Raw genomic sequence first — 21,416 nt, 5'->3', positions numbered from 1 at the left:
TCGATCTTCAGATTCGAGGCCAATACGAGGTTTCGTTATTCGCCAAATAGAAGCTAAGCCCAGAGGCACGGAAAAGAAGCGGCAATAACATGCACGCCACGGTTCACATGGAAGCGAGAAGCATCGTATTTGGACATGGAATAGAAGTTAAAGACTGAGCGGTTATGTATTAAGACCGTCGAAACTCTTATAGGTAGCGGGGAGTTGCCAAATCCTGCTAAGCGCTTCGCATAACAGTGCTCGTTTCGGACTTTATTCGCATGAGCTCATTGAAAAGAGCTGAAGGGCGATCGACGATTAGCCGATGTTTCGTTCGGAGACTCTGTCGGGAATTCAGATGGCCCATGGATTTAGAAAAGGAAAACATCCGTCAGCGACAAGCATCACTGGTCTGTATTTGACGCATGACGTGAACTTGGGTTCAAGACCTGTGGGCCGCGCTCTTTTGTTTCCATGTCTAGCCTGGCAATGGCTAGAAAAAAAGAGTGAGATCGACAAGACATTCGCTGAAACAACAGAGATCGACAAGAGCTTGGCGCTTCGGAACGTGCAAAGACATCTTTGGTCAGTAACGGCGCTATTGTCCAGGACTAGCAGGACGATCAAGATAGAGATGACTCGTCATGTTAATTTCCCCATTTGTTCTCGTTTGTTTGGCCTGTTTGACTTTGTTTTAGTATAACAAACGTCGAGATGTTGGTTTCCTCAGTTTAGGTTTGTTTGTAGTCTCCTATAGCGGAGAGAATTATAGGAGACTGATACGCTATTTCGTATGCATAGCGGCTGTTCAGACGGATAATATGCGGGCTATTACTCTGCAATCGTTGCCAAGCTTTGGTGACAGGCGGAAAGATCGTCAGGAGAAGGCGGCAAGCCACTAACTACCGGCTGGGGCATTGGCTCACAGCCAGCCAGCACAAAGCAGGGGTGTTGTGGTGTAGTACTTGGTGATGAGACATTTGTATGTAAGTAGATGTCAGTTGACGCAAGCAGTGGAAGACGCGGATGAAAGATAATGACTAGAATAGAAGCATTTCGTAAACGCTGACTACAACACTAATCAATGTATCAAGAGATTACAGTCGATGATCGATTTCTTTAACTTGGATCCACGGACAACCCGATTCACCATCGCGTACAGATTGTGGACCTGGTTCCTCAAGCCGCGTAAGACGATAGTATTGTGGTTCTGGTTTCATCACTTGCAGAGCACGACTCGTTCGACGTCATGGGAGTCTGTTTTGATCAGCATCAATAAAGTCGAAATGGCTTGAGCCTAATGCATGGTGTAACAAGGGAGCAGTTATCGTAGCGGGAATAAGCTCTCTCTCAAGGCACAAGATTGGACGATGTTTAGTTGATTGATGGCCATAGCGGCAGCCTCGATGTTTCCGTCGCTTTGAGGCCTCTCTCAATGCCAATCCATATGCGAAACAACCCGTCACCGCTTCAGAGCATGCTTTTGTCTACAAGTTGGGAACCTCCTTAATTGGCACAGCAGGTAGAGTTTAACCTTGATTTTCTAATCATTAAGATTAATCTTTCCAAGCAAATTCACAGCGAGGTAACCGAAATATGTTCCAAGCAGCCTGCGGCTGTGACAGTCGATTCTTCCACATTTAGAATTCTGTGATCTCGGTTGGTGTTTGATTGTGATGTTGCAGTTTTCTACCCTTCCTCATATCCACATACTAGACTTGGGCCACGTACCTGGCTGATCAAAGAAAACAAGCTTATGAGATCGGAAGATTAAAAACGTCAGCTGTACGAATTGAGATTGTTTGTTCAACACAGACTTCCGATAGCCTCATCTTAAGCATACATACACTAACACGCAATAGCCTAATTGATGCCAAGTTTTATCAAGATGCGCATCGGGGACTGGGACTGGGACTTGGGATTGTGATGTGATACTTGGTGGGTTCCTGCATTAATCCAACATAGAGTGGCGCAGAGGACCCTTGTCAACAGGAGGTTCCTGGCTCCACGGACGGCGGATTAGGCTTGTCTCAGATTTTGTGAAATAAACAGAGAGCGAATCAGACTTGTCATGCAAGCCCTGGATAAAAATCAGCTGGTGGAGTAAAGAATGATGTATGGTTGTGTAAAGTCAATTGGTTGTTAGAGTTTATGCCATGACACTTTTTTTCTGACTGTTAACTAATAAACGCACTCATCAAGTTGATATGTACATTGTTAAGATTTTGCTTTAATAGTGAAACACAAAGACTGTAAAATCATCCCATAGCGTTGATTCTATCTAAATGCCACTCGCATGATTGCGAAACAAGGCATGTCTTGGCCTCTGATAAGATGAATCCAGGGTCTCGGAACAAACACTGGATAATGCTCGGACCGATGTTTTACACAGATGGAAGATGGAAGGAAGGCAGGAACAAGGCAATCGGGCCCTTGCATAAAAGGGATGGACACTTGCACAAGTCCTTTTATTTTGGCGGTCGGCTTCCAAAGGAAGGTGCATTCTAGGGACCTGCTAGCAGTACCCCAGTAAGAAAGCGCCAAATCCACCAACTGTTCCCCGCCAGCAAAAGACCCCGGTTTCGCCTTTGAGCAACTATCCCTGATCAACATGCACCAACCATCGATCCTCATATTATGCCGCGCTCCAAAGTGCTTCAAAGTGAAAGTCGACGAGAGACGGTGAGAAGAGAATCCGATAATCGCCCCGAAAAAATCGCAATTTTTTACTGAGTCCGGAAGTTATTCCCTTGCTTTTTGCGGCAACATTCTCAGCCTCTATCAATCAATCCTTGACGAACCGTTCGTTGAACTTGGCGCTGCTAAAATCCCCCCTCCTGCATCAAGCAGCCACTCAGTGTCCAAGCCAGGCCTGTCGATCCCTGGGTGTGGCGGTCTCCACTTTAGACGACCGAGATGAAGAGGGTGAACGGAGGGTGAATGGATGATGTTCAACAGGTCCACTGACCGACATTGATACATACTTACTCTATACTCTCTGCAAGGAATCAAATTCCATTGCCCTTGGCAAGCTGCTAAGAAAAGGACCATCTTGGAAATCGAAAGCAAGCCTCACGAACTCGTCAACTCACTAGATAACACCAGCAGCACTGACATTCAAGGCCGCACAGTTGGACGCCATAGCATCTATCTGCCGTGCTCCTAATCATCCTGTGGTCCGTGGCTCGCAACTGACGGCGATCCAACCGCCAACCTTTCAAGGATGATATGGAGCTCGAATCCACAGGCCACAGGACGCACCATAGGTGACCGGCTTTGAAAGACTGGGGCAAGTGACATGGCTTCCCCCAGCTTCGATGCTAGGTTCACACACTTCATCCCATGTTGGTTGCCTTTTCTGGAACCCCCCTTGGACCCAAAATGGATGGCCTCTTTGGATGAGGGTACGTAATTTCTGTACAGGAGTTGCTGCTCTATGGATCGATATCGCTATTAATATGCGGCCATCCTGCGACCTCAAACACTTTCTTTCCTCCTCTCTTCTTCAGCCCAAAAAGCCATTTCAAAGCTGCTAGTTTCAGAAACATTTGACTTAGGTCGTCCATTCTTTCACCACTTTCAACATACCAATCTATTTTTAAGCTTATAGCTTCACTTTCTTTACCAAACTTACAAACAAATTCGTCAAGATGCGTTACTCTACTGCCGCCGCTGCTTTCCTGGCCACTGGTGCCATGGCCCACTACGATGAGGTTTCCAAGGTCTACGAGACCAAGCACGTTACCATCACCTCTTGCGGACCTGAGGTCACTAACTGCCCTGCTCGATCTACCGTCGTCAGCACCACCTCTTACCCCGTCCCTCCCAAGGTCACCTCTGCTCAGCAGGGCGCTGACACCACTGAGGCCTACGAGGTCCCTGAGGTTCCCGCTACCACTGAGATTCCTGAGGCTCCCACCACTGAGGCTCCTATGACCACCTCTACCATCTACTCCACCAACATCAAGACCATCACCTCTTGCGGTCCCGAGGTCCCCAACTGCCCTGCCACTGGTGGCACCCCCGTTGTCGTTACCGAGACCATTGCCGTCTCTACCACCATCTGCCCCGTTGAGCCTACTGGTGGCAGCGAGAAGCCCGGCAAGCCTGAGACTCCTGGTCAGCCCGAGAAGCCTGATACCCCCGGAACTCCTGAGCAGCCCGAGAAGCCCGAGCAGCCCGAGAAGCCCGAGCAGCCTGAGACCCCCGAGACTCCTGGCAAGCCCGAGCAACCTCCTGCTCCCCCCGCCCAGACCCAGCCCGAGCAGCCTCCCGCTCCTCCTGCTCAGACCAAGCCCGTTGTTCCTGAGCAGCCCGGCCACCCCGGTAACGGCACCGTTCCTCAGCCTCCTCCCGTCTACCCCAACCCTCCCGCTACCGAGTCTGGAGCCAAGCCTATCGTTCCTCCCACTCCTGTGCCCGGCCAGCCCGAGCAGTGTGTTCCTTCTCAGTCCGTGACTGCTATCACCAAGGAGTACACCACCGTCCTCACCAGCGTTGAGTACTCTACCGTCCAGGTCCCTTGCGCCACTGGCACCAACCCTACCACTCCTGAGACCCCCGAGACTCCTGAGAAGCCCCAGAACCCTGGTGAGCCTGAGGTTCCCGCTCCTACCGGACCTGCTGCTGGTGTTCCTCCTCCTGCTACCACCCCCATCGGCGGTGGCAACCAGACGTGAGTATCCTGATATTCTTTGCTATTTAGACACTTTACTGACTTTATCACAGCATGCCTACTCCTCCTGCCGTCACTGCTGGTGCCTCTACCTTTGCCGGCTCCGCTTTCTTCGCTGCCGTTGCTGGTATCGCCGCTTTCATCATGATCTAAGCTATTCCTCTTTTCAACTGCGTCTGTTTAGGCCTGCTGGCTATGGCAACTCATGAACTCTTCTGTATTTAAAGTCTTTGCATGTACAATACTCGACTAGGTCTTTGAATACCACCGCTATCTTGGCGTTTTTTACTTTGTATATTATTATCTCTAATCTGCAGTCTGGCATTTGCGATTGGAACTACCTTATGCTGTTTGACGCAACTCTGTTATGATTCTATCGGCGTGTCTTTCTAGGGTACGCAAATAATTACTTGATCTTTCTTCGCTTGTGTTCGGACATTTATGCAAAGACGTTGGGAATGGGTCTGTTTAGGAATGGTACCAAGAATCCTAGACAAGCCACCAGCATGTCGACCCCTGGCAAATCTGGGGTGGAGGGACACCAATTCATCTGATCCACCCGTGTCATTTCCCGAATCTCGCATCTCGGTGAGATCTTGTGCACTGACTTGTATGGTTATTTAATTGGGAATACGCAAATTGCCAAATATCGCTTCTATCATTTTTGTAGCTTCATCTCCATCTAATAGAAAGAACGCAGAGTCTGGATGTTTGTAGGTAACAAGGATACTGTGAAAGATGAAACGGCTCATTTAACATGGGAAGTTTGCTCGGAGATGGTGTGAGGTTAGTTGCAGGGGTAATCAATTTTCGGAGGCTACTGCTAAATTGCCTATTTGAGGATGACTTTCGATCTATCTGTGTATAAGTACGGGTTTCACAATGCGTGCTGTGAATAGTGTCAAGCTTGGTGGACTGTATTATCCGAGACATGAACCACGCAGCATCATCCACGGGCATGCTCTCTTATTATCAACTCGATCTATTTTATCCCACTATCCTCTGCTGATAGCGTTTCCATTTCTGATCCTTTAGGCGTACCCTGCACCGGGCGATATGTCTTGGAAAATAAGAACTCAGGTTGTCACCGGCTTATCATTAAGCCACTGACTGACATATCTGTCAATTATTTAGACCAACGGATTTTGTAAAATTATTATACTTTGTTTTTTTTTATTTCTGTTGTCAGGTAAAGAAGTTTATTTGTCGTGGCTAAAAAGCGTTATCGAATAGGCACGCTTTCATGAGCGAGGTTCCCGAGGTGTCTAAATAAACACTTGTCAGCTATTTCTAAACAGTAAAACATGCTTAAGATGATTGAACGTATCATTCTATCGGTTATTTGACTGTTTATTGAACCTCCTCCTGTTTCTGACTGAGTGTTTGCAAGTTGCGAATGAGTACCATCATAACCCAGAGCTGTATTGGGTATGCTCGTTAGGACAGCCTCTCAGTTTAGATTACTACAATGAATCACCGGCCTTGACCGGCAATGTCCGGACGACAATAGATCCCCCGCATGAGGCGTTCTGGATCAGGATTTGGGGTAAGTCGCTTAGTTAAAGTACGAGGTTGGGGAAATGTGGCGTTGAATTGAACATCGGAGAGAGGTGCACTTGGTGAGGCTTGTTTTATACGATGAATTAACTTTAAGTTCAAGGGACCTTGGTGTTGGTTGACGTTGAGATATCGAGAACTGGAGAAAGGGATATGCCGCTGGGCAAGGAAAACGAACATGATGGAAGAGTGGCATTGTGTTAGTCAAGCTTGGGATAGTAAGCTGACCATGGCGATGCTGTATTGTATTGATTGGTGTTGTTGACTGTATTTCGGTTGACCTGGGATAGGTAAACACCATATCAGCCGCTCCCAATTGCTTGTGATAGAGTGCTTGGCTCCAAGAACTAAACTAGAGCTGTGATGGTAGTCGATATAATGAATCAGGATACACCCCAAGTTTGTGAATTCTGTTGTGGCAACAGACACGATTTTGTTGAAGTCTCAACACCACTAGCAAAAGAAAAGGCCCCGAGAGCAAGAGTCATTCGGTACTATTACAGTGCATTTACTCCATTTTGTGGCTTGCTGCTGGGCACTTTCCCAAGGAGTGTATCAAGTTGTGGATCCATCACGATGGAAAACCGAAAGAGAAGTAGAAGGAGCAGGTCAGATGCAAACTGTAAAGAGAGGCCCGGATCCAACTGTTCTGATTGACTCAAGCTTAAAAGGACACGACTTTCCCCTGTCAATCACTAATACTTGATCTCTACACGAGACCACATCCTCTTATAGTTTATATTACGTTCCCTCCTCAACACTCGCTCCCGTTATGTCGTCCGTCGCTGTTCCTCCACAAGAGAAAAAGACTGCGATTGATGAAAGCTCATCAAGTCTCGACAAGAGTCCTTCGCAGCCAGCCGAGAGCTCAGACGTCATTGAAGATGCCGTCTTTGGTCGTGTCACAGGCGAAGGGCCCAACTACCGCAGTGTAAGAACCTAGGTCTCTTGAGTCAGTCACATCGTCAGCTAACAAATACAGCTGGGCTGGATTGCTACAATTGCTCTCATGACGAAGACCCAGATCGGACTTGGCGTGCTTAGTATTCCCTCCAGTTTTGATACACTCGGTATCATCCCAGGCATCATTTGTCTCTGCACCATTGGTGTCATGACCACTTGGTCCAGCTACATGGTCGGCGTGTTCAAGGCCAACCACCCCGCGGTCTACACTATCGATGATGCAGGTTACGAGATGTTTGGAAAGATTGGCCGTAATTTCCTTGCTGTCGCTTTCATGCTCAGTAAGTCATCAAATAACTTGTCACCTTTCTTCACCATTCAAGATTCTGCTAACACTGCTACTCCCAGACTGGATTTTTATCTCTGGCTCTGCCATGTTGGGTATCTCGATCGGTTTCAACGCCGTCTCTAAACACGCCGCATGCACCGCCGTTTTTGTTGCAATCGCCGCTGTTCTCACCTTTGCCTTTGCGAGCATCCGAACCCTGAGCAAGATAGGATGGCTTGCCTGGATTGGTCTTGTTTGCATCATGACTGCTATCTTTACTGTCACCATTGCCGTTACTCTCGAAGATCGCCCTGCTGCTGCTGTCGGAGTCGACGAATGGGAACCTGACTGGAAGCTCTTCAACACGCCTACTGTCCAGCAGGCCTTCGCCGCAATCGGTTGCCATGTGTTTGCTTTTGCTGGTACTCCCGCCTTCTTCTCCATAGTAGCAGAGATGCGCGAGCCAAAGTATTACAACCGTGCGTTGGTGTGGTCTCAGGGAATTGTGTTTGTTGTCTATATTGTCATTGGGTCTATTGTCTACGTCTACTGCGGTTCTTATGTCGCATCCCCTGCACTGGGTTCTGCAGGGCCCATGATAAAGAAGGCCTGTTATGGCTTTGCACTTCCTGGCCTACTTGTTACTGCCATGATCGTCACTCATGTAAGTCTCTTACCTTTTACTTGAGGCTTTGACTAACTTTGAAACTAGATTCCGGCAAAGTACATTTTCCTTCGTATCCTCCGTGGTTCTGAGCATCTTCATCGAAACAGTCTCATTCATTGGGGAACTTGGCTTGGTTGTACAGGCGGTATTACTGTGACTGCCTACACCATTGCCAGCGCCATCCCTATCTTTGGCTCCCTTGTGGCGCTCATCGGTTCAACCTTTGGCACTTTACTCTGTTTCCAGCCATACGGATTCATGTGGCTGTTCGACAACTTTAACCGCAAGGATCGTGACAAGAGGTGGAAATTCATGGTCGGCTGGAGTGTGTTTGTCATCCTGGCTGGCACCTTGATCATGATCCTTGGCACTTGGGGGACCGCGCTGGAAATCAGAGATGCAAGCAAGCTGTCAACGGGCACTCCATGGTCCTGCGAGGACAACTCCAACGCACACTGACCAAGTTTGGGCGATTACATTCTCTCTTGTGTTTGTTTTATAGTGTTTGATTCACAAATATCCGTTACATTGTAGTTTAGCAAAACCCTACAGGCGTCAGTCTTGGCTTTAGGAAAAAGAAACATGTTTACTCGAACAGAACTTGTCACTGTAGTGAGAGGTTGGCTTACTTTGAGATCAGCAGCATGAGATAGTGTTCAATTGATTTTTGATTCCACCCATGGTCATTAACCTTAGGTTGTTGACCAATCACTTATTCCCCGGCCATCAGCTTGGCAGGGGTGCAAGATATAGCAGATGCACTCCAAGTCGTAAATCTATAATGTCGATTTCGAGGAAATATACTTGGAAGCTTTATCGAGCGCCATGCTATGTGCATGACTTGGTCACGTTGTAGCTTTAGGTAGGCAAATGGGGACAGGAGCTCGGCCAAAGTCAATCGCTATCACGATGGATTGATCGATCCATCGATGGCTGAGCAAGGTACTAGGTAGAGGAACTAACCAGTGATTTTTGTTGTTATAACATCAAACAGCTCCTGCGATATTAGATGGTTTCTGGGGTAGTATCGAGTTCTCGGGGTTCGGCAAGATATCCAAGTCACAAGAAGTTGTATAGATCGGGCCGAGGGCAGTTTAACTTGTGGAACTTTTGTCTGGTGCTCTTCTGGACTGGTCTGTACTTTATTCGTAGTCTCGTGATCGGCTCGTGGAGATTTGGAGTTTGAGGGGGAAGCTGTGGCGGTTGGAGAGGCCTGATAGTCCTGTGTAATAATCAACACTTGGAGTTGCAGATTGGAGTAATGTTAGTAGCGATACTTGGTTCCTTTGATGGGAGGCAGCCGTAGTGGTCATGGGTACTCCGGATATAGACAACTGTTGCGAGGCACTCAAGCAAGGCACAATGGTAAAAAGGTGACACTCGATAGGCCATGTTGTGTTCCTTGAGTCGACTGTATGTCTTACAGCATGTTCAAAAAGAGATATAAGATGCATGTTATGGTGTGTCAAACATGAATGCGTATTTGCATGTATTGGACTATATTGGGCTATGGTTGAAAAGGCATGCAAGCATCGTCTCAAAGATCCAGTTGAAAAGATAGAATGCTGACTTGAACCCACCTTAGAATTGGCAAACCATGAGTCAATGTTTATTTATCATTAGTATAAAAAGATTAACCGGAAATGAGAACATGAGGTTGTGTTATGTCCGCACTCGAACCGGGTCATAATACCGGCCGAAATCCGTTAATGGTACGGACAAGGACACGGAGTCGGACCAAACATACTTCGACTACTGTAAAACACGTCAGTTCCACCGCTGAGAACCACTATGGTAGTGGATTATTTCCTCACTAGTGTTATGCATAGCTTTATCCTACGTATGCTAGACTAGCTCTTACAGCAAGAATCTGACAGTGGTTCAGGTATGGAGCTTGGGCTTGTTTCGATATGACAGCTTTAAGCTAAATTACAGGACAGTTACGCGTACACGTGTAAAAAATAAGAATTAAACCCGTTGGAATGGATGGTAAGATAATAGTTTGGTGGATTGTGATGAGATTGGCTTGCTTGCTTGAGCTGGCGGTCAGATTGCGAGACTAGGACGATGTTTATCCATACAAATTACAGGAAAATATCGACTGCTTATTGTGAAATACAAAAGGACATTATTCGAAGACTGGTTGCTGAGTGTACACCAAAGATGACGACGATTTAACCGGTCAGCTAACGATACATTAGAGAAAGGGAAATTGTTTCGAGAAGGATAGATCAAGGCTGAATATCGATGAATGACGCGTAGCTGAAATGCCATCGAGGCATCTTGGCATGAGCCCTATGAGGCTATGCATCCTTTGGGATATGGTCGACATGGTGATTGGTTCGTCGAGTCGGACTCGCTTCTCGCATTTCCTAGCGGCAGATCAATTACTACGTAGAGTACCAATGCAGCGAAGTCTATCTTTATCTCGGACAGGGATTGCATGTTTTGGTAGTTGTTGGGATCAGAACTTTGGATAATCTATGTGACTATTCATACGAGTTGGAACGACAGTTGCAACCAAATCAAGACCACCACAAAGCCATACGATTAATATCACCATTAACAAAATCCTCTTGCTTACGGGCTTTTCTGAAACAAAAACAGGCAGACCTTGAACTAGCTCGCATTCTCTTAGCCTCTTGACGCAGCTTGTCAAATTGCTGACACCGCCCCCCGTTAGTCTTACGGAGGCTTATGCTCTGGTCGCATACCCATTGCATGACGATCCTTGCTTGTTCCAATAGTCTCGCCTATCGACTTTCGTGGAGCGACCGTAGCGGCGCTAAAATGCGAGAGCGATGGGAGCTTAGATAGCTTAGCTTGGAGGATGAGCCTCAAACGCAGCAGGGGCTGTTGCACACATCAGAGTCCGAGTCCGAGTTGTATCAAATATGATGAATATTCTGTATATACAAGGTGATTTAATCATGTCTATATCAATACCCATCTTCCCCAGCTAACAAGAGATTTTATCATCATCACACTCTCATCTCAACACAGCTTCAACAATAAGCTTACTTGATCATTCATACATATTACTCTCTCACTAAATACCAACCAATCGACAACATGCCTTACAACTATTCCATCAACCCTCAAGACGCCTTTGGCTCTGACTCTCCTTGCGATCTCGACACTTGCCCCATCGACTGGAGTCTTTACGGTTACCGACCTTCTCTCGCTGCCAACATCGCCTTTGTTGTTCTCTTTTCTCTCATCGGTATCGTGCATCTCTATCTCGGTATTCGATGGAAGAGCTGGGGTTTCATGACCGGTATGCTTCTGGGCTGCATGTCTGAAGTCATTGGTTATGTTGGTCGCATCATGATGTGGTACAACCCCTTCTCGTTCAACGCTTTCATGATCCAGATTGGTAAGTCACAATTCCTTTTACTCCAAAATCATCACATACTAACAAGTTTGTCTCTAGTCTGTCTTACGATCGCTCCCGTCTTCTACACTGCTTCCATCTACGTCACTCTCTCCAAAGCCATCAACTACTTCTCTCCTGAGCTCTCCCGCTTCAAGCCTCAGCTCTTCATCTGGATCTTCATTCCCTTCGACATCGTTTGCCTCATCCTTCAGGCCGCTGGTGGTGCCATGTCTACCGAAAGCAGCAGCACCGCCGGTGTCGATATCTCCATGGCCGGCCTTGCCCTCCAGGTCATCGTCCTAGTTGCCTTTATCGCCGCCTTTGCCGACTACATGATCCGATACTGGCGATCTGGTAAGGCTCAGGCTTTTGGCTGGCGCATGACTGCTTTCTTTGTTGGTCTCTCTGCTGCCATCATCCTCATCCTCGCTCGATGCATCTACCGTGTTGCTGAGCTCCGCGAGGGATACGATGGCGAGCTGATCAAGCACGAGATTCCCTTCATTATCCTTGAGGGTGTTGTCATTGTTCTCGCCGCTATTGCCCTCTTCTTCGGCCACCCTGGTCTTGTGTTCAACAAGTCTGAGGTCACCAACTCTGTATCACAGACTGAGAAGGGTGTCGCTTCCGGCTCAGACAACAACTACTGAGCGATTCAGCACTGGTCTGTTTAGAGTGAGAGCTCTACACCCAAAACGTCCCCTTATCACTGTGTGTTTACTCTGGATTAATTGTTAAACGAAGAATGTTTTGTTTGTGCAGCGATATTTATTGGCTTGTTTGTATTTGGGACGGATAGAACTTGATACCAATTGCTCTGGCTATATACAGCCATTGAGCTTTGTACGACATGATGGGGAATATTTAGGATGGGACAGATAAGAGAGGAATAGAACAAATCAATGATTTAAACCAAAAAAAAACCATGGGTCAGTGATACTATGAGCAGAGACTCATTGTTAATTTAAAAAGAGATACGAGCAGTGATACTATTGTGAACAGTGATACCTTCAATCTTGTACTTCCGCATTAGGAAGCTCAAGCTCCGATAAGATAAGCCCCGCCTCCGTGATTGTGGCAGGTACGGATACCAGTTGAATGCAACTTCCCGCAATGACGGACCAACCACATGACCCGTTTTCCTAACAACGCCTTCACTCCAACTTTGTTCTAAACTCCCACCGCTTCCTCTTCCTTTCACCATCTCTTCACCAGATGCTCGCTCTTTTTCGTATTTCTTCACAACGTATACCAACAATCAGATCCGCAATTGCAACTACCCCGCGCCCATTCGCATATTCCTTCTCCACTTCTTCGCCCATCATGGCACCTCCTCAGGAAGCTCTCGACTTTGTTGACTTTGTCAATGCGTCGCCAACTCGTTAGACTTTCCAGACTCATGGTATAAATAACCCTCTAACATCTTATAGCCTATCACGCCGTTCAGTCTGCATCAGCCCGCTTCGAAAAGGCTGGCTTCAAGCTCATCCGTGAGCGCGACTCGTGGGCTTCAACCCTTCGTCCCGGCGGAAAATACTACCTTACTCGCAATGCATCCACTATCGTTGCTTTCACCATCGGCCGAAAGTGGCGTCCCGGTAACCCTGTCGCCATCGTTGGTGCTCATACCGACTCTCCCTGCCTTCGATTGAAGCCCGTTTCCAAGAAGACTAACGTCGGCTTTCTCCAAATCGGTGTCGAGACATATGGTGGTGGTATCTGGACCTCGTGGTTCGATCGAGACCTGAGCATCGCTGGTCGTGTTCTTGTCAAGGAAGGCGACAACTTTGTTCAGAAGCTTGTCAAGGTCGACAAGCCTTTGGTGAGGATTCCAACACTCGCTATCCACCTCCACCGACAGACCAACTTCGACCCCAACAAGGAGACCGAGCTTTTCCCTATTGCAGGACTTGTTGCTGCTGAGTTGAACAAGGATGTCAAGGAGAAGTCCGAGGAGAAGAAGGATGATGGTGAGGAAGATGAGGAGTTCAAGCCTCTCAAGGTTATTACCGAACGACACCACCCTCAGGTCCTCGATGTTATTGCAGCCGAGGCAGGAGTTGAGGTTTCTGATATCGTAGACTTTGAACTTGTTCTCTATGACACTCAAAAGTCATGCATCGGCGGTCTTGCTGATGAGTTCATCTTCTCTCCCCGTCTTGACAACCTTGGCATGACGTACTGCTCAGTAGAGGGTCTCATCGAGTCGGTCAAGAACGAGTCCTCTCTCGAGGAGGATGGCACTATTCGTTTGACTGTCTGCTTCGACCACGAAGAGATTGGTTCTACATCTGCACAGGGTGCTAACTCTAACCTGCTGCCATCCGTTATCCGTCGTCTCTCAGTTCTTCCTGGAAACAGGGATGCTTCTAGTGAGGGCAGCTACGAGGCTGTTCACCATGAGGGCGAGGATGCTACAGCATACGAGCAGACTCTATCACGATCGTTCCTAGTGTCCGCTGATATGGCCCACTCTGTGCACCCCAATTATGCTGGAAAATACGAGTCGTCGCACCAGCCAGCCATGAACGGTGGCACTGTGGTCAAGATCAACGCCAACCAGCGATATGCCACTAACTCGCCAGGAATTGTTCTCATTGAGGAGTGTGCTCGCACAGCTGGTGTTCCACTTCAGCTTTTCGTCGTCCGCAACGACTCGCCATGTGGTAGCACCATCGGCCCTGGTCTCGCTGCTGCCCTGGGTATGCGAACACTGGATCTCGGTAACCCGCAGCTCAGCATGCACAGCATTCGTGAGACCGGAGGCACTGCAGATGTCGGTTACGGCATCCGATTATTTAGGGAATTCTTTGAGAAGTATGGATCCTTGGAACCCAAGATCCTCATCGATTAAGCTTTAGAGGTGGAGTTATGATGATGACGTATGACGACAGTGGAGCTGAGCAAGTGAATGAAACGTTTGGCGACAGACAACGCCAATAAGTTGGAACATAGTACTATACATAGTCATACACATTTGTCTTGAACATAAAAGACAGTGAAACAGTTGACCTATCATAAAAAAGACCAAATAAGTAGTGAACCTAGATGGATATACCCAGACATGGCCGACCCACGTCTCGATGCTTGTAACTTCCAATATAACGCCGTGGGATATCTCTGGTAGTTCATATCCAGATGAGAGCATCATGATGCCTCAGTGCCGTCCATGATCATTAAACAAACAATGCCTTCCCAGCAAAACCTCCCGTCGCTTTGTACCTTTGCTAGATCCACATGATCCACCCATAAAGTATATAAAGAGAACGCCTGCAACACCATTCCCATCCCATCTTTTCCCTTTCTTTTTGTATTATATCACCCCATCAGATTTGCTCCTCGTCGTCTGAAGGCACGATCTCGGTCGCCTGGGAATCTATTGAGTCTCGTCGACTCCTCGTCTCAGCAGCCGCTTCCACTTCCTCTTGGACAGGCGCAGGCGCAACGGGGGACAAGGGACTCTGCACGCGGACGACGCGCGGGGATTCGCGGGGCAGCGGTCGTTGTTGGAGTTCGGAGAGGGGCACGGTCGTTTGGCCTGTGCGGACTTTGTAGTTGGCGAGCGATAGGCGAAGACGGAGTGTTTCTGCTCTCTGTTTCGTATTGTTAGCGAGGTGTTGATGTAAGTCGGGACGAGAATCAAACGTGCTTGTCTTATTTGCTGGCGTGTTAGTATCGTAGGTTGTCGCACAGTCGCCGCTGGTGGAGCTGTATCATGATCGCTCGTGGTGGTGACCCATGATGCATCGTTGGCAGACGTGTCGAACACGGAGCTCACGTCAGGACTGGCACTTCTCACAGACGCGTCCTGTACAGTCAATGTCAGTCAAACTATTCCCTTTCATGACAAGCTTTGTATATCTTGTAGATGGGAGGTCCCATACCTCATCACGTCCCAGACACGCCTTCTTAGCCGCCGGCGCGCTACCCTCGATATCGAGCAGCCTCTTCCTTCCCTCGATGGCCATCTTGACAGGACTGTGACCCAGCGTAGGCTTAAACAAGTTCTTTGGTGCAGCAAGCGCGTTGGCATCCAAGGGAGCGAGGGCGCGTCGCTTTGCAGGTGAAGATGTAGATGATGATGTCGTTGAAGGCTCCATTGCCTTTTTTTTCTAGCCGTTATATATAGGAAGCCCGTTTCCAAAGTATAAGAAAGAAACGGATTAGATGATTGAGTTTCAAATAGGAAAGAAAAGAAAAAGGTTGCGCGTTCTTTGATAAAAAGAGGGAGGCGTGGTTCAAAGTATAGCGTGTTAGTGGGAACGAGGAACGTTGGATGGGAAAGTAAAGCGGTGGTTTTGTCTAGGAGGGACGCGGGCGATAAGATAAGGTGGGGGAATTGATTTCAGATGTTGGCGTTTTCTCGATTGATTGGAGAAGACGATCTTTTGGTAAGATGGGCATTCTTCAAACACGACAACAAAATGATATAAATATGATAACTGGTAATTTAATTGGTAATCCGAAGCGCTGTCATTATTTACTACTACATCTTTCATGTCTGGTCAATTAATACTATCTTTTTATATATCAATAGTCTCCATCCCATTCCATCACCAAAAAGACTCCGTTCCTAAACCAGCAACCAATTAATACGTCCTTCGCCTGTCACGTCCACGACCAGGTTCTTTACAGACTTTCTACACGGTCGCGCTTTATATCCTTGTCTTTAACACCCCAGCCAACCTCGCCCATTCTATTTACTAATTACCGTATCGGGTCTAGCCTGGCTTATATAATGATCTCCAGCTGCAGACATCGCGTGCCCGTGTCAGAGGGTCTTCAATCTAACCAAAACTGATCTAGCGCTTGTCCGGCGCGTGCCTCGTGGGGCTGAATTCCCGTCACGGCCCCGATGCAGGAACGGAGTCGGCCGGAGGAAGTTGACTCGGTATACTTTTTACATCACAATACAAGCATCAGAATAGTAGACAAAGGTAGCAAAATGCTGGGTATCATTTGGTCCGAGTCCATGTCTATGAAACTCAGGACCTCATCGCCACTGTCAGGACGAAGCGTCTTGATCGCCTCAACTGGACTAAAACAACCACAAAGCGCTCCAGAAACTACTAATCGTCAAAAAAGGACATAATGCATTACAAACATTGCCTCCCACCACAAAAATAACTCCTTATGCACCCTGCCAGATCACATCCTGCTTGTCACCCTTGGTTTAGAACAAAGCGCCTGCCATGATGCTTTCAACCCCTTCCACCTTTTACTGTCCACTTTCCAAAACAAAAATTCAAGTCACAGCGTCCAAAGCTGGAGTTTGATACAATGAGAAAATAACGCTTTGGCCCAAAGTGTGCCGCTGCCTGGGTTGTGATCCCAGGCGACGTCTTAATTACTGACCCGGTTATGTTCTCGATGCACCCAGTCGTGTATTGTCCAATGCCGTTCAACGGCTTGGAGATTATGAAGTAGCCATGTAGTAATGTTGGCTAGTGTCGAATTGGAAGGGCTTTGAAAAGTCCATCTTGACGTCGTCCCAGTCCGGTTCTTGCAGCGATGGCTGATCAAACAGCAATGCAGCATCCGCAGCCAGCATGTCATTAATATTGCCACCACTAGTGTTGCCCATGTTGAATAATAAATCACTATCCACGCCTTGCCAGTCAAAGTTGACTTCAAGGTTCGTGTTTTCAGGGATGTCACTGTTGGGCTCGCTGCTGCCAGTGTCCTTGGCAGACTCAGGGGTGTCCCTGGGTGTCAAATAGCTGAGGGCATTGTAGTCGTAGAACGGGTTATCGTACACTCCAAGTCCACGATCGACTCCAAGATTGCTGACCAGCATCTCGGGATCGATGTTAGCATTGGCCCATGGATCAGTAGCCATGGGGTCAGCAAGCTTGGCGTCGGCCTGCTTAGGAGTCGCGCCAGCCTTGACGCCAGCCTTAGTGTCTTGAGGTTTGCCCATGCTGCTAGCCGATCGCTTCATGTTGCCATCAGTAAACACAGGCGTGGCTGCTGTAGTGACAGGGGTCTGCCCTTGCTTGGAGTTGGTGATGCTCATCGAGGCCGCTTCGGCCTTCTTGGCTGAACCATCAGGCTCAAGTCCCAAAGCCAGAGCCAAGTTTTCTTGGACAAACTTCAAGGGGTCCTCCTGTGGTTTCGTATGCTCCTCAAAGATATGCTGCTGAAGAGCTTGCTCAGTGCTGTACCCAGTTGTCGAGAATTCACATTCGGGTTCCTTGCAAGTGAGAACCGGCCTGTGAGCAACTTGGGTTTCCGACACTCGTCGAACATCGGGCGAGGTCTTCTTGCCAGCTTGGGGTGAAGAAGTAGCGCCCACAGGCGTTTGTCCAGTCTTTGGGTCAGTCTTTTGCTTCTTGCGCGATGCGGGCAGGTGCAAGTTGAGCTCCTTGGGCTTTCCAACATAGGTCGGGTTGCCTCGGGGAGATGAGGCACCGATCTCAAAGTTGAAGGGCGCTTGGGTGGTCGTAGGAGCCGGTGGTGCCTGTGATCCCTTGTTGCCTCCCTTGGGTATACTGTTCTGTTGCGAGCCTCTGCGGGCATTTTCGGGTACGGGCACCGGCTGTTGTCGAGGCTGAGGCTGTTGTTGTTGAGGCATAGGCTGTTGGGCAAGCTGTGCGTTCTGGGCCTGAGGTGTGGCTTGCTGTTGAGCCAAACCTCTGGCTCTGATCATGTTGGCAGCCAGATCCTTGGCCATGCCCTCAAGCATAGCGCGGGCTTCGGCGATCTCGGCAGAATCGATCGAGAATGAGTTCTTCAGAATAGACATCTTTTCGCCGTCGGCGAACTGCTTCAAGATCCTCCATCGCTGAGTAAAGTTAGTACGTATTGCTTCATTGGGCCTGGGAAATATACTTACCATTCTGAAGAACAACTTTGCGCGAGTGTCGTCGCGTGTGATGTTATACCACTTTGTCAGGCCACGACCGATTTTGGTCATGTCCACCACAATCTTGGTAAGCTTGGCAGCCATCTCATCGTGCTCCTCTTGGGACATGGGGATATCGTTCATAACTTCCTGCATCGACATCCGTTGTTCCTCTTGTCCAAGTGCCTTGAGGCGTGCCATGGTCTCATTGGCGAGTTGCTGTGGCGTCTGGCCAGTCCTGTTCATCTGCGCCTTGACTAGCGCTCGTTGCTCGGGAGTGAGCGAGTTAAGATCCTGGGGGTTCATCGGCCTAGGGGGCTGGGGCTGTTGTTGTTGTTGATTGGGCTGTGATGCTGGTCTCGTAGGCACTTGCTTCGTGGTCTCGGGCACATCGAGGGCATCGTCGTTGCTTGGGCGCTTCAGGTTCTTCACTGGGGCCGCAGGTGATGGGTTTGGAGGTTGAGCGCGGTTGTTGGCAGGCTGAGGTCTGGCGTTTCTCATCTGCTCGGGAGTAACAGTCGGCTGCTTTTGTCCCGCCTGTTGAGGCATAGCATTCTGACCCATCACAGCTGATGCTTGTATATTCTGAGTCTGGGACACCTGGTTTGGCTGGGGCGGTTGCTGAAGTTGCATATGGGCTTGAGGCACGCCTAGGTTCTGCATTCCTGGCTGGCCAGTGCCTCCATTGCGAGCAGCGGCCTGAGTTTGAGCAGCGGCATGCTGGGCCTGCTGGGCTCGTTGCTGCTGTTGGTTCATCCAGCTCTGCTTCTTCATTTGAACAACCATGTTGCGCAATTGATCATCAGACATCTGTGCAAACGTGGTCTTTGAGTTTCTAACCTGCTGGATCTCGCCAGCAGTTGCCTGAAGAATTTGAGGTGGGAACTGCATCTGCTGTCGGGCTGCCTGCAGGGGATTAGGTCCTGGTCCAGCTCCAGGCTGCATGCCTGGGTTGACAGCGTTTTGGCCAAGTTGTTGCGGCTGCTGGGCTTGCTGCTGAGGGGAGAACTGTTGTCCTGGTTGCTGCCCTTGAGGCTGTTGTTGTTGCTGCTGCTGTGGCATCATCGTCGCACGCCGTTGGAGGATAAGCTGGAACTGCTTTTGCTGGATCGCCGCCAGTTGATTCCGCATGTGCGCAGGGATGTTATTCTGCTGTAGCCACACCTTAAGCGGTCCCCATTTCTTGATCTCGGGAGGGATCTGGTTTTGAAGCTGGGCGAGAACTTGAGGTGGCAGATCCATCGAGTCCATCATGGCCAATTGCTGGGTAGGGTTAAAACGCGGCATTTGTCCTTGCTGCTGATTGCCATTCATGGGCACGCCGCCCTGCGACTGTTGCATACCAACTGGCACTTGGCCGCCCATTTGACCCATCTGGCCAGGAGGGCGGTTGGGCATTTGACCAGGAGTGTTCTGCCCGCCGTTATTGCCCATATCCTGGCGCTTGCTCTGCCAACGCTGCATCACCTCGTTCAGCCTTTCCGGAGACAGACCGCTGACCATGGCACGCTGCTCCTGCGGTAGATTGGCCAGCATGTTCTGGAAAGTCTGGTTGTTAGGTCGCTGTGCTCCTTGGTTGAACCGCTGGTCTCCAAATTGCACACCACCCTGGCCAGCCGCCTGGTTCATGTTGTTCCCAGGTCGAGATACGGGTGTATTAAGTGTGTTCATTCCGGGGCTTTGAGAGGTTTGCATATTTCCTCCCATCCCCGGTTGGTTCTGCATCTGCTTCAACTGCTGGGCCTGAAGTTGGGCTTGAGTCTGTTGTGCAGCCTGGGCCATCCTTTGCTGGACGTTCATATTTTGATGAGGCTGTTGCTGTTGCGGCGGTCGGGGACCTTGTTGATTTGCGCCATTTTGTCCACCTGGCTGGGGCGTCGGGTTACGGTTCTGTGCTGTATTGGCGGGCACTACCATCTGGCCTTGTTGCTGGGCCAAAAGCCCATTCCGTTGCTCGGCCTGTATGCTCTCCATGTTGGGCGGGAAAGAAGAGAAGTCGTTGTTCCCTTGGTTATTGTTCGCCGTTCCGTGTTGCTGCTGCCCTTGCTGCTGCTGTTGCTGTTGCTGGAGTTGGGACTGCTGTTGACGAAGGGACTGCTGGCTGGCTTGCTGCTGCATCATGGCTGCCTGCGGGTTGTTGCCATTCGGGGGCATTCCTTGTTGCTGCTGACCCTGCCCGGCCTGTTGCTGAATTCGATTCATGTTTGCCTTGAGCACTTGGAAAGCTTGGTTTTGGTAAAACCACATTAAAGGATCCCGACCCTGGCTTGTCATCTCTTGTAGTTGAGCGGGGGAAATTCTTGTTTGAAGTTGTATGCGAGTGTGGGCCTTTTGTTGTTCTGAGGCGGTGTTAAACATTTTAGTGGCAAGCTCTGTAACTTTGTGCCTGTCTTGTGGTGAAAGTCGGGCCATTTCCTGGGGCATTTGGGTTTGCTGTGGGCGGCCTTGTCCAGTAGGCATTCCGGCCATTTGCTGTCCCGGGCCCATGCCGCGACCAGCCTGATTTGCCATGCCCATACCCATATTCATGCCAGCACCCATGGGTAGCTGCTGCTGTCCTTGTCCCATTTGTCCACCTTGCGTTGGGTGTTGCATAGGCTGGAAGCCTTGCTGCAGGCCTTGTCCCATACCGCGTCCCATTTGCATGTTCATCATTGCTTGTGCTTGGGCCTGAGCCTGAGCTTGCGCGTTAACGTTTATACTATTTTGGAGGTTGGGCTCGTTGGCCTGCCGCCGCTTAAAGAATTCCATGATTTTTTGGCCCATCTCTTGGTCGTAAGCTTCCTATGAGTGGGTCAGCATATCATACAAAACAGAGATGGACAAATAATATAACTCTCGGCATACCTTTGTGGGGGACTTATGAAAGGCTTCACGCTCAAAGTTGCAGCCCCATTCAGCGCCTTTCATGTAATCACCACCATTCATAGCAAGGTTGATATTGGTGATCCTATGATGGTTAGCGAGGCTGAAAACAAAACTTGTGTGAGGGGGGGAATCAGAGCATACAAATTCATAGTTTTTCCCATACGATCAGAGATGGCTACATTTGCCTGCCAGCATATTCCAGTAAAAGGCTGCGTGTGT

At 49.0% G+C, this 21,416-nt stretch overlaps 6 protein-coding genes across 6 annotated transcripts; 4 read left to right on the top strand and 2 right to left on the bottom strand.

Moving 5' to 3' along the window:
• Positions 1-3,629: 3,629 nt before the first annotated feature.
• On the top strand, positions 3,630-4,807 carry FGSG_06658 (uncharacterized protein; the record flags this gene model as incomplete). The annotated part of the gene is made up of 2 exons (XM_011327984.1): positions 3,630-4,654; positions 4,708-4,807. The coding sequence occupies 2 exons, from the start codon at positions 3,630-3,632 to the stop codon at positions 4,805-4,807; spliced, it is 1,125 nt and encodes a 374-aa protein (XP_011326286.1).
• A 2,176-nt stretch (positions 4,808-6,983) lies between these two features.
• FGSG_06657 (uncharacterized protein) lies at positions 6,984-8,568 on the top strand (the record flags this gene model as incomplete). The annotated part of the gene is made up of 4 exons (XM_011327983.1): positions 6,984-7,142; positions 7,194-7,455; positions 7,523-8,106; positions 8,155-8,568. 4 exons carry the CDS (start codon positions 6,984-6,986, stop codon positions 8,566-8,568), a joined length of 1,419 nt encoding a protein of 472 aa, XP_011326285.1.
• Positions 8,569-11,181: 2,613 nt separating this feature from the next.
• On the top strand, positions 11,182-12,135 carry FGSG_06656 (uncharacterized protein; the record flags this gene model as incomplete). The annotated part of the gene is made up of 2 exons (XM_011327982.1): positions 11,182-11,485; positions 11,543-12,135. 2 exons carry the CDS (start codon positions 11,182-11,184, stop codon positions 12,133-12,135), a joined length of 897 nt encoding a protein of 298 aa, XP_011326284.1.
• Positions 12,136-12,808: 673 nt separating this feature from the next.
• Positions 12,809-14,339, top strand: FGSG_06655 (uncharacterized protein; the record flags this gene model as incomplete). Its single annotated transcript, XM_011327981.1, has 2 exons — positions 12,809-12,866; positions 12,916-14,339. 2 exons carry the CDS (start codon positions 12,809-12,811, stop codon positions 14,337-14,339), a joined length of 1,482 nt encoding a protein of 493 aa, XP_011326283.1.
• A 472-nt stretch (positions 14,340-14,811) lies between these two features.
• FGSG_06654 (uncharacterized protein) lies at positions 14,812-15,453 on the bottom strand (the record flags this gene model as incomplete). Its single annotated transcript, XM_011327980.1, has 3 exons — positions 14,812-15,078; positions 15,177-15,293; positions 15,370-15,453. 3 exons carry the CDS (start codon positions 15,451-15,453, stop codon positions 14,812-14,814), a joined length of 468 nt encoding a protein of 155 aa, XP_011326282.1.
• A 1,448-nt stretch (positions 15,454-16,901) lies between these two features.
• FGSG_06653 (uncharacterized protein) lies at positions 16,902-21,346 on the bottom strand (the record flags this gene model as incomplete). Its single annotated transcript, XM_011327979.1, has 4 exons — positions 16,902-18,269; positions 18,321-21,113; positions 21,177-21,279; positions 21,339-21,346. The coding sequence occupies 4 exons, from the start codon at positions 21,344-21,346 to the stop codon at positions 16,902-16,904; spliced, it is 4,272 nt and encodes a 1,423-aa protein (XP_011326281.1).
• Between the last annotated feature and the right edge of the window lie 70 nt (positions 21,347-21,416).

The sequence above is a fragment of the Fusarium graminearum genome, chromosome 4 (genome assembly GCF_000240135.3).
Source record: "Fusarium graminearum PH-1 chromosome 4, whole genome shotgun sequence".
Taxonomy (NCBI): Eukaryota; Fungi; Ascomycota; class Sordariomycetes; order Hypocreales; family Nectriaceae; genus Fusarium; species Fusarium graminearum.
This window is presented reverse-complemented; position numbering and strand designations above follow the sequence as displayed.